The 10,908-nt window shown below is 29.6% G+C and overlaps 2 protein-coding genes across 2 annotated transcripts; both read left to right on the forward strand.

Annotated features, from left to right (window-relative positions):
- The first annotated feature begins 5,464 nt into the window (after positions 1-5,464).
- Positions 5,465-6,098, forward strand: LOC129919305 (uncharacterized). Its single transcript, XM_056000161.1, has 4 exons — positions 5,465-5,638; positions 5,710-5,843; positions 5,915-6,012; positions 6,073-6,098. Exons 1-4 carry the CDS (start codon positions 5,465-5,467, stop codon positions 6,096-6,098), a joined length of 432 nt encoding a protein of 143 aa, XP_055856136.1.
- A 566-nt stretch (positions 6,099-6,664) lies between these two features.
- On the forward strand, positions 6,665-7,553 carry LOC129919950 (uncharacterized). Its single transcript, XM_056001073.1, has 4 exons — positions 6,665-6,774; positions 6,839-6,903; positions 6,965-7,133; positions 7,328-7,553. The coding sequence occupies exons 1-4, from the start codon at positions 6,725-6,727 to the stop codon at positions 7,431-7,433; spliced, it is 390 nt and encodes a 129-aa protein (XP_055857048.1). The 5' UTR covers positions 6,665-6,724; the 3' UTR covers positions 7,434-7,553.
- The last annotated feature ends 3,355 nt before the right edge of the window (positions 7,554-10,908 follow it).

Below are 10,908 nucleotides of genomic sequence, written 5' to 3' on the forward strand. Positions count from 1 at the left end.
GTTATAAAATTGAATTTAATATAGCCACGGAATTCGTTAGAACATCATTTTTTAGATAATTTTATTATGAATAAGACTGTTAAAATGAGTAAAAATGGAGCTATTAAATATAAATAGTACCAACCTCTTTTCCAAGATGGCGACTGCTTTCGACATCCTACCATCCCAAAAAATTGATTTTTGTGATAAGGACATTCACCCAAATACATTCCACGAAAAAAAATTTTGTCCTGCGAAAAATGCGATTTGATTTACTAATTTGCCTGGGCTATAATATCATTCTAGAACGTTGTGTTGAGATCAAATAATAATAATAATAACATTCTAGCTACATTAGTCAAACAAATTAAGATAAAGATTTTTTCGATTTGTATTTGTACATATTTTTGGAAGAGGTGGACATTTATGAAAAGTGACATTCGATATATTGATATATGAACCCCTTATATTAGATATATAAAGAATACATATTTTCTTTTGACTAAACTGAAAGTAACACCCACTTAACGTTTTAAAATGAATGTTATATAACTTAGCCCTGACATTTTTACTTGCGATATAGGTACTATAGGGCAAGTTTAGGATTCGTAAAAAAAATCGAACTCGAGATAACAATTTTACATGACATTACGATGATGGAGAATGCCAAAAAAGTGGGTCCGGCAATTCTGTCTGTCTGTCTGTCTGTCTGTCTGTCTGTCTGTCTGTCCGTCTGTCTCTATCTGGAGCTGCAGCCTAAACGAGTGAAGTGATTTTCTTCAAACTTGGTAGTTAGCAGTTTTTGGTGATTCCCTAGAGGGGAAATTGAAATTTTTTTTTTATGACCAAAACTAACGGTACCTGCCATATAACGGAAATAGAAAAGTTAATTTTTTTCAAAAACGGCTCTAACGATTTTGATTAAAATTTTTGTGTGTAGTACTACACATAAGAACCAACTTTTTAAATAAAAAAAATATTTTTTGTACCGTTATTAACGGTACCTGTCATAGAACGGTTTTTTTCGTTTCTGAATATCTCGTACAACATTAACCCGATTTAAATGAAAATTTTTATACAAAAGTGTGTAAGTAAAGATAATATTAAAATTTTAGAAAATTAAAAAAAAAACGCATTTTTGGTTTTTTAAAAAATATTTCAAAATTTTTTTTTGAAAAATCAATTTTTTGAAAACGGGTCAATGAAAAATTTTGAAATTTAGTTTTTATGTGTAATTTAATTATTTCTTCAAAATGGCATACCAACTTTTTTTTTGAAAAATGTTAAAAAATTTTTATATATAAAAAATTAATTTTTTAAAAAACGGCTCCTACAATTTTGGAAAATTTTTTTCTAAAAATACCTTTTTATACAAGAAATAAAATGGCATATTTGTTTTTTTTTTTAAGATAATTTAAAACGGAGTTTATTTAATTATAAAAACAGATTTAATTTTTTTATACTACTTTATGAAATTTCTTCAAAATATCAAATTTTAAATTTCTTGAATAAAAAGCTTTAACATTATAATTACTTTAAGCATAAGAGCAAGTACGTGCGACCCCAGTCGTGCAATTTATTTTTATTTTCAATCACTCAAATAAATTGATCCGCCTGTTCACAGATTATAGATCAATAAACGTGAAAAAACTTAATATCAAGAAACAGTTTCTGCATATCAACTTTTCTTTTTAAAAATTTTAAAAGTGAATTATGTATTTGTGGCCCTTTTCCTTAAAGTCCCGGGAGGCCCTTTGACCCCCAGTCCGCCCCTGTATGGGCCTCCGTTTTTGAAATATTACCGTTAGAAAATCTTGGCTGTTTTCGAATCTATGTTTTTATGTGGGGTAGCTCATTTTGAATTAATTTGTAACGGTGCCTGTAAGAATTGGTTTTATTCTTTCAAAAAATGTTTAAATATTTTCGATATCACTTTTACAACCCGAGATATTTAAAATTTAAGTAGCGGTCTTTGAATCAGAAACAACTCAGGCCAACCAAATTTAACTTTTTTTTCCACAAGAACCAAAATATACTTTTCTGAAGGTTTTTGGGTTGCTGAACTCGAATCCGAAATCAGAAAAATTCAATTAGCCTTCGTTCTTGAAATATTACCGTTACAAAATGCAAAAAAGTTTTTTTTTTATAACGGTTATATTTCAAGAACGGAAGCTAATAGAATTTTTCTGATTGTGGATTCGAGTTCAACAACCCAAAAACCTCTAGAAAAGTATGTTTTGGTTCTTGTGGCAAAAATTTTATGACCAGGGACTTAAACTTCAGATTAAATTTAGTTTCTCTTTAGCTTACTAACTGAAACTTAAGATATCTCGAGCAATAAAAGAGATATCGGGAAAATTTAAACAGTTTCTGAAAGAAGAATCTGTTCTTATAATCACCGGTACAAATTTGTTTATAATGAATTACCCCACATAAAAACAGAAGAGTTCAGCATATCTAAAAACCTATAGAAAAGTATATCTTGGTTCTTGTGGCAAAAAAAAAGTTCAATTTTGTTGACCAGTGTAATTTATAAAAAAATACATTCGAAACTAAAAACAATCATTGCAAATTGAAAATGTGCACAAAAAAAAATATTTATTGAAACTGCATTAAATAAAATTTATTGCAAATACAAAATTTTCTGTATTGAAGATTTTTTCCTAAAAGTGTGCATTACATACTTTTTTTAATATTCGTTAAATTTCTCACAATTTTGGCTCAACATACAAAAGTTCAATATCATTGTTGAAATAGAAAGTGTATGGTGGTCTGATGAATATAAAAAAAATATTTAATGTACACATTTTGAAAAAAAAAACTTCAACGCAGAAAATTTTTTAATTGCAATCAATTTTTTTTGCAATAAATATTTTTTTAATGCAAATATTTTTCAGTTGCAATAAATATTTTTTAAATGCAAAATATTTTTGTTTGCAATATGTAAAAATTTTATTTTAAATGAAAATATTTTTTCATTGCAATAAAATTTTTTTGTAACGCAAATTACTTTTACTTGCACTAAATATTTTTTTAATGCAATTTTTTTTTCAGTTGCAATAATATTTTTTGTTAATGAATTTTTTTTAATTTGTCAGAAATATTTATTTTTAATTTGTGAACTAAAACAAATGCATTAAAAAAAAATATTTTTTACAACCCTGTTAAAAATGTAATGAGGAATATCCATAGTGTCTAACATTACAGCCAAAGTACATAATGATTTTTCAAGTGTATTCAAATTTGTACCAGTAAATACTTATTTTACATAATATTTTAATAATAAAAAAATTATTTATATTGTGCCCTCATTAAGGAACAAAACTCTCAAATTTCAGCTTAGTTCGACTTTGTGTAACTTTTTAAATAATTGATAGTGCGAGTGTTTATTGCGTGACTACTGAGTTACTGCACTTGGGCAATAATTAGGTAAGTATAGATGAAATTTGTGTATTATTGTTATTCTTATACAGGGTTCTACAATTTGAACAGTAACAACATTTTTGCAGTCTTGTTTTTAATTAATCTCATATTTACGATATATGTAATTAGATTTCTACAACTGCGTTACTACTCTACTGCGTTAGTGCGTTATCATAATAAAATTGGTACATAATAAATTGGTAAAACAATTTTAAGTTATTAAACTAAACAAATTTCATATAAATTTAATTAAATTCAGCTTATTGTGGAGTGTTATAATAAATATTATCTATGAGTATTACATAAAACAAGCGGTAATAAATCATTTTTTTAATGCATTTGTTTTCCATTACAAATAAAAAAAATTATTTATTGCAAATATAAAAAAATTTACATCAAAAAATATTTATTGACTCTGAAAAACATTTGCATTGAAAATAAAATTTTATTGCAAATAAAAATATTTTGCATTAAAAAAAAAATGTGTGCAAATAATAAATTTACTGCATTGAAAAAAAAATCAAAGCAAAATGTGTGCATTAAAATTTGTTTTAAATATTCTTCGAATTTCTTACAATTTTGACTATTTGACCATACATTAGCTAATGTAAGTCCAAATACTCAAAATTGTAAGAAATTCGACTAAAATTCAAAAAAATATTAAATGCATATAAATAATGCAAAATTTTTTATATTCAATAATGCAAATATTTTTTAGGTGCAATATAGGTATATATTTTTTTTTTTTTCATTCTAAAATTCTATTAAGTCGGTTTTTTATTAAAATGCATAAAAAATTTCATCAGCCTTGTTCTTTAAGTAAATCACTACTTATAAAGAGTGCAATAACTTTTTACATGACAGTCCAGGCATGTTGGTATTGGGCTTATTCGATCGGGCGTTAAAAATTACCTCGAAATCATGTATTATAATAATAAAAAGGTTTCATTAGGTATACTATGATATGCAAAAATGCGGGTGCAACACAGAAAACCTCTTGTATCTACCCTCCCGAATACAAGGTGGCCCAATATCTCAAAATAACTCTTATATTGAATACTACCAATGATATAAATTTCATGCTTTAATCCCAAAGTGCACGATTTTGTTGTTAAGAGTTTACGCAGAGGAAATAAACATTAATTACACTAGTCAACAAGGTTTTTGCTACAGGAACCAAAATTTACTTCTCCATAGGTTTTTGATGTTCTGAACTCGAATCTGAAGTCAGAAAATTTTGTTTGGCCTCCGTTTTTGAAATATTACCGTTAGAAAATGTCAAAAAATGTCATTTTGGCTGTTTTCGAGGTAAAGTTTTTAGGTGGGGTAATTTATTATGAATTAATTTGTAACGGTGCCTATCAGAACTGGTTTCATTCTTCCAAAAAATGTTTAAATCTTTCCGATATATTTTTTACTGCCCGAGATATTTAAAATTTAAGTAGCGGTCTTTGACTCAGAAACAGCACTGTCCAAAATATACTTTTTTAAAGGTTGCTGAACTCTTATCCGCAATCAGAGAGATTCTATTGAAATACTACCGTTATAAAATGAAAAAAAAAAGATTTTTTTATAACGGTTACCTATATTTCAAGAACGGAGGCTAGTAGTATTTTTTTGATTGCGTATTCGAGTTCAGCAACCCAAAAACCTTTAAAAAAGTTTATTTTGGTTCTTGTGGCAAAAATTCTGTGACCAGTGACTTAAACTTTAGATAAAGTTTAGTTTCTCTTTGGCTTATTAACTGAAGCTTAAGATATCTCGAGCAATAAAAGAGATATCAGTTTTTGATTGAAGAATATTTGTTCTTATAACCACCGTTACAAATTTGTTTATAATAAATTACCCCACATAAAAACAGAACTTCGAAAACAGCCAAAATGACGTTTTTTAGCATTTTATAAAGGTAATATTTCAAAAACGGAGGCCAGTCAATTTTTTCTGACTTTAGATTCGACTTTAACACATCAAAAACCTCTGGAAAAGTATATCTTGGTTCTTGTGGCAAAAAAAAAGTTGTTCAATTTTGTTAACATACATTTTATTCTTTTTAACAGAAAAAATGGCTTTAAAAAGTATTGACAACATCGCCCTCATTAGGCAGGTGAAGGAGCATCCGATCCTGTTTAATGCGAGCGGTGGAGGAAAACTTAATGCCACCCTAAGGACCGAGGCGTGGGAATCGGTCTGGTTCCCAGTTTCAATTCGTCTGACGAAAAGACGAAAACGAATACAAGTAATTTTTCATATAAAAAATGGTTTCATTAAACTTTTTATTTATATTATTTTTTTTTTCTTCTATTACAGAACTGGGAATCCAAAAAAAAATGGAAAAGCCTTCGGGACACTTTCCGCAGGTTCCTGCGGAAGCTCCAAAGCGGAGCTACAAAAATGAGCCCCCAAAATATGGAGCTCGAATTTTTGGTGCCGTATATTATGAAGTAATTTTTGAATTTGAAATAAATTTTTTAATTTTGGTTAATTATTATATATGTATTTCTTTGTTTCATAGTGAGAGCGGAGATACCGGTGCTGAAGGTGATGGTGGAGATCAAGCTGGGGAGGATCAAGCTTGGGAGGATCAAGCTGATACTTCGGATGATTCAGAAGGTATGTTTTTTTTTTAATATAAAAATAATCAATTAATTACTAATTGTGACTGTCTTTTAGAAACCTGTTTCATTTCTCTTTCATGAACGATGTCGTTGCCGACATGAAGATGTTGAAGAGAAATGACAGAACGCAACTTAAACAATTCATAATGACGTTGACGCTGGAGCAAAAAAATGCAAAGTAAGATTTTATCATTAATTAAAACGAAAAATTTTTAACGCGATTTTATTTATATAAGATTTTTGTTTTAAATTTAATTTCATTGCTCATTTTAAAAATGAAGATGGAGCAAAATTGATAATGGAACAGCAATTTGGTCTTTGGTCGTTTTTGTGCCAATGTCCACTTTGTCCCTCATTGATAAATATAAAAATACTTAATTAATTTGTAGCCATTATTATAACATAAAATTCATCTTTATATTCCACAGTGAACCAATAGATGGAGAGGCACCAGCAGCATCCTCAACAATCCTCAACAGTCTAGAATGATGCTCTAGGTAAATTATTTTTGTATTTATTTATTGAACCAAAACATTTAATTTTTAATATCTATCATTTAGGGCATATGTCTTTGACGGAGGAATTTATTTTTACATTATCTTTTATTTTCTTTTTTAACAGAACAAATGGTGCAAAAAAGATGGAAAAGCTTAAGGTACAATTTCCTCAAGTTTTTGAAGCAAAGCGGGCCGAAGAAGGCGAAAATAATGAGCGCCAAAAATCAGGAGCTCCATTTTTTGGTGCCGTTTTTGATGAAGTAATTTTGAAAAAAAAATTCTTTAAATTTGTTGACTTATTATATTTTTCTTTATGTGTTACAGTGAAAGTGCGAGTGCAAGCCATGAGGTGCATCATGGGGATGCAGATATTTCGGATGATGCAGAAGGTAGATTGATTTTTCTTTTAAATTATCAATTCAACACTAATTATTTTAACTGTCTTTTTAGAAACTACTTCGGCTGTGTCATCCGGATTGGAACCCCCATTTTCACCAGGGACCAAGAAGTCGGACTTCATGATCGAAATTGTTGCCGACATGAAGCCGCTAACCCTGGTGGAAAAAAAGCAGCTCAAAGACCTGATTTTGTTGGTCGCGCTGCAGCAAAAAACTGCAAAGTAAGAATTTTGTTTTAAATTTAATTATATTGCTCATTTTAAAAATTAAGATGAAGCAAAAGCGGTAATGGAACAACAGTTTGGTCTTTGGTTCTTTTTATGCCATTGTTCACTTTGTCCCTTATCGATATATAAAAAAATACATGATTAATTTGTAGCCATTATAACATACAATTCTTCTTTATATTCCATAGTGAACTATTGATAGACGAAGAGCCACCAGCAGCATCTTCACCATCTTCGCCACCACTGTCACCAACCACATGGCTGACCTTGGAGCTTGGGACAGGAATGATGTGAAAATCAAAATACTAATGTATTTAAATAATTTTATATTTAAATATAAAAACAAACCAAATAAAAAATAAAAAACAATAAACATTTTTGTATTAATTTAACGACATTGTATATACATTAAATTTTATAGGTAATGATCTCTACTGACCTCCGGACAATAGGACGTGAGATTTTTTTTTTTTTTTTTTATAATAAGCGCGCACTAAAGGGATTAATGTACCCTTAATATGGTGAACACAGTACGAGCATTAGGAAAATAGGGAGGGGTTTGAAAGGAGATACCCATGAACATTAGTTTTGAAGTTCTGAGTTTTGAAATGGGATGGGAAAACAGAGGCGGGTAACGCGTTCCACATTCGTGTAGTGCGGCTGAAGAAAGAATCTCTGTATTTGACGGTACGTCCGAAGTTGGACTCTAGGGTAAACTGATGAGCATTCCTTGAAGCGCGAGTATTACGGTTGAATTGTTTCAGGGGAGGAATGCAACTAGCTATTTCATCGGAGCACTGCTTATAAAAATAACGATTTTGATTTTGACCTTTATAATTTTTTTAGCCGACTCGATGTCAGTATCGAATTTTCACATCTTCATTTCAGTGCCGTAATAGCTTAAGAAGTGTGCAAACATTCAATTCACTAGGAAAATTTCTACATATTGGGATTGCCCACAAAAGTTATTATTTTATTTTATTTTATTTTATTTTATTTTATTTTATTTTATTTTATTTTATTTTATTTTAATTTATTTTTTAATTTAATTTTAGAGAGCGACTTCTAACCACGTCCGATCACCTGGACAGCTCAATCTATTCTCATCTTATTTTATTTTATTTTATTTTATTTTATTTTATTTTATTTTATTTTATTTTATTTTATTTTATTTTATTTTATTTTATTTTATTTTATTTCATTTCATTTCATTTTATTTTATTTTATTTTATTTTATTTTATTTTATTTTATAATTATTCCTGGGTCCTGTGCCAATTTGTACCTTCTATAGAGAATTATTTTTAGAATTTTGATAGTTTAAGGCATCGTTATCTTCGTATTCATTCTATTCAGTGGTTTGTTTACGTGAGTGTGAGAAATTGGCTGCTAAACATACTTCGGCGTATTTCACAGGTCTTTTTGAAAATTTTTGAAAATCATTTTCATGATGTCAGTGGAATCCGAATTAAGGTTCTGAAGAAACTTATTTGACTTAAGCATCATTATTCTACTTTCAATTGGACTTGTATTTGTAAAAACATGTCCTCTACTGCTTTTTGATAATGGCAAAGATAGAAAGTGATATACAGCTTCTAGAGGAGACATCAAATTACTGTTGAGAAAAACATTTGCGATATTTCTTTATTCGTCCTTAATTTTTGTATGGTCCTGATTAATATCTGAAGCAGCATCTCTTAAGAGCTTGGATAAACCAGCATCCTCTTTGCTAATTTAATTCACAATATTTGTTTGCTATCCCGTATTCTTCCAACACAAACTGAACATCGATGTTCGACTTAAATAAATTCAAAACGTCTATATTAGCCCAGGGAAATTAGTAATTTAAATCGCATTTTTCGCGGGACAAAATTTTTTTCATGGAATGTGTTCGGGTGGTTGTCCTTATCATAAAAGTCAATTTGTTGGGAAAATTGGAGGTTGGGAACAGCCGCCATCTTGGAAAAGAGATTGGTAGCGTTTTTATTGAATAGCTCCATTGTTATTCATTTTAACAGAAAATGACAAAGGTAGGACTTATTAACAATAAAATTATCTAAACAATGATATACAAAACAATTCCGTGAGTTGATTAAATAAAATTTTATAGTTGGTCAAAGTGCGGGTTTGTATCGCAAGGTTGGGACAAAATGACATTTTTTCATATATCTGACGAACTTTTGATTTGTTTGGATAATTCTTCAAGAATGTATTATAGTACTTATAATTACCTATAAAATGAGCCCACAATCGTTATTGTAACCATCGTATTGTAGAAGTAATCTAACTCCGAAACTCTCCATGTACTAGTCAAAAGTGAGAAAAAAGCTAGTTTTTTGCTAGTAGGCCGAGAAAATTTTGGGAGTAGAGGTATAACCAAAATATAAGTACGCAGTTTTGCTGCCATACTCGTGTTAATGTCGATTTCAAAGGTCTGACAACTCTAATTTTGGGCTTTATACGGTTTTTGGGGGGTTAAATAACTTAAATTTTCCAGTTAACGTGAATGGGCTAAATTTGTACTATTTGAAATTATAAATATACAAGCTGATGCTCTATTATTTTTCCTAAATCTGGACACCTTAATCTCGGCTATGGGGTTAATAGAACTCACGATATAAGCTTTTTTAACTAACCATATCAGGCTTTTCAATTCAAATAAACAAACAAAAATCGAAACAAAAAAGCCTCTAAAACATAATCGTATAAACGGCTTATATCTTGAGTTCTATTGGTCACATCCTCAAGATTGGGGTGTCTAGATTTAGGAAAAATAATAGGGAATCAGCTTGTATATTTATAATTTCAAATAGTATAAATTTAGCCCATTCACGTTAACTGGAAAACTTACGTTATTAAACCCCCCAAAAACCGTATAAAGCCCAAAATTAGAGTTGTCAGACCTTTGAAATCGACATTAACACGAGTATGGCAGCAAAACTGCGTACTTATATTTTGGTTATACCTCTACTCCCAAAATTTTCTCGGCCTACTAGCAAAAAACTAGCTTTTTTCTCACTTTTGACTAGTACATGGAGAGTTTCGGAGTTAGATTACTTCTACAATACGATGGTTACAATAACGATTGTGGGCTCATTTTATAGGTAATTATAAGTACTATAATTCATTCTTGAAGAATTATCCAAACAAATCAAAAGTTCGTCAGATATATGAAAAAATGTCATTTTGTCCCAACCTTGCGATACAAACCCGCACTTTGACTAACTATAAAATTTTATTTAATCAACTCACGGAATTGTTTTGTATATCATTGTTTAGATAATTTTATTGTTAATAAGTCCTACCTTTGTCATTTTCTGTTAAAATGAATAACAATGGAGCTATTCAATAAAAACGCTACCAATCTCTTTTCCAAGATGGCGGCTGTTCCCAACCTCCAATTTTCCCAACAAATTGACTTTTATGATAAGGACAACCACCCGAACACATTCCATGAAAAAAATTTTGTCCCGCGAAAAATGCGATTTCATGCCCATATTTTGACTTATTGCCCTGAGCTATATTGTATGAATTTATTTCAACTTTTAAACTGTTGCGTTTTAAAAATACTTGGAAGTTTTTCATTAAAGAACTCTTGATGGCATTGATGTATTGGAAATCTGTAATTTTGAATGAATGCAGTATCTCAACTGCTCACCAAAAGGAACAAGAGATGGTTTTTCAAAAAAAAATGTTGCATTTAGGTCTTAATATTTCCTAAAATAGCTGAAAGTTATTCTTTTTTTTTTACCTACTGGAATTTCGGGAAGA

The sequence above is a fragment of the Episyrphus balteatus genome, chromosome 4, assembly GCF_945859705.1.
Source record: "Episyrphus balteatus chromosome 4, idEpiBalt1.1, whole genome shotgun sequence".
Taxonomy (NCBI): domain Eukaryota; kingdom Metazoa; phylum Arthropoda; class Insecta; order Diptera; family Syrphidae; genus Episyrphus; species Episyrphus balteatus.

Coding starts and splice junctions, on each gene's coding strand:
- LOC129919305 (XM_056000161.1), top strand. CDS start 5,465: ATGGCTTTAAAAAGTATTGACAACATCGCCCTCATTAGGCAGGTGAAG. Junction 5,639..5,709: donor AAAGACGAAAACGAATACAA/GTAATTTTTCAT, acceptor CTTCTATTACAG/AACTGGGAATCCAAAAAAAA. Junction 6,013..6,072: donor TACTTCGGATGATTCAGAAG/GTATGTTTTTTT, acceptor ACTGTCTTTTAG/AAACCTGTTTCATTTCTCTT.
- LOC129919950 (XM_056001073.1), top strand. CDS start 6,725: ATGAGCGCCAAAAATCAGGAGCTCCATTTTTTGGTGCCGTTTTTGATG. Junction 6,775..6,838: donor TTGGTGCCGTTTTTGATGAA/GTAATTTTGAAA, acceptor TATGTGTTACAG/TGAAAGTGCGAGTGCAAGCC. Junction 6,904..6,964: donor TATTTCGGATGATGCAGAAG/GTAGATTGATTT, acceptor CTGTCTTTTTAG/AAACTACTTCGGCTGTGTCA.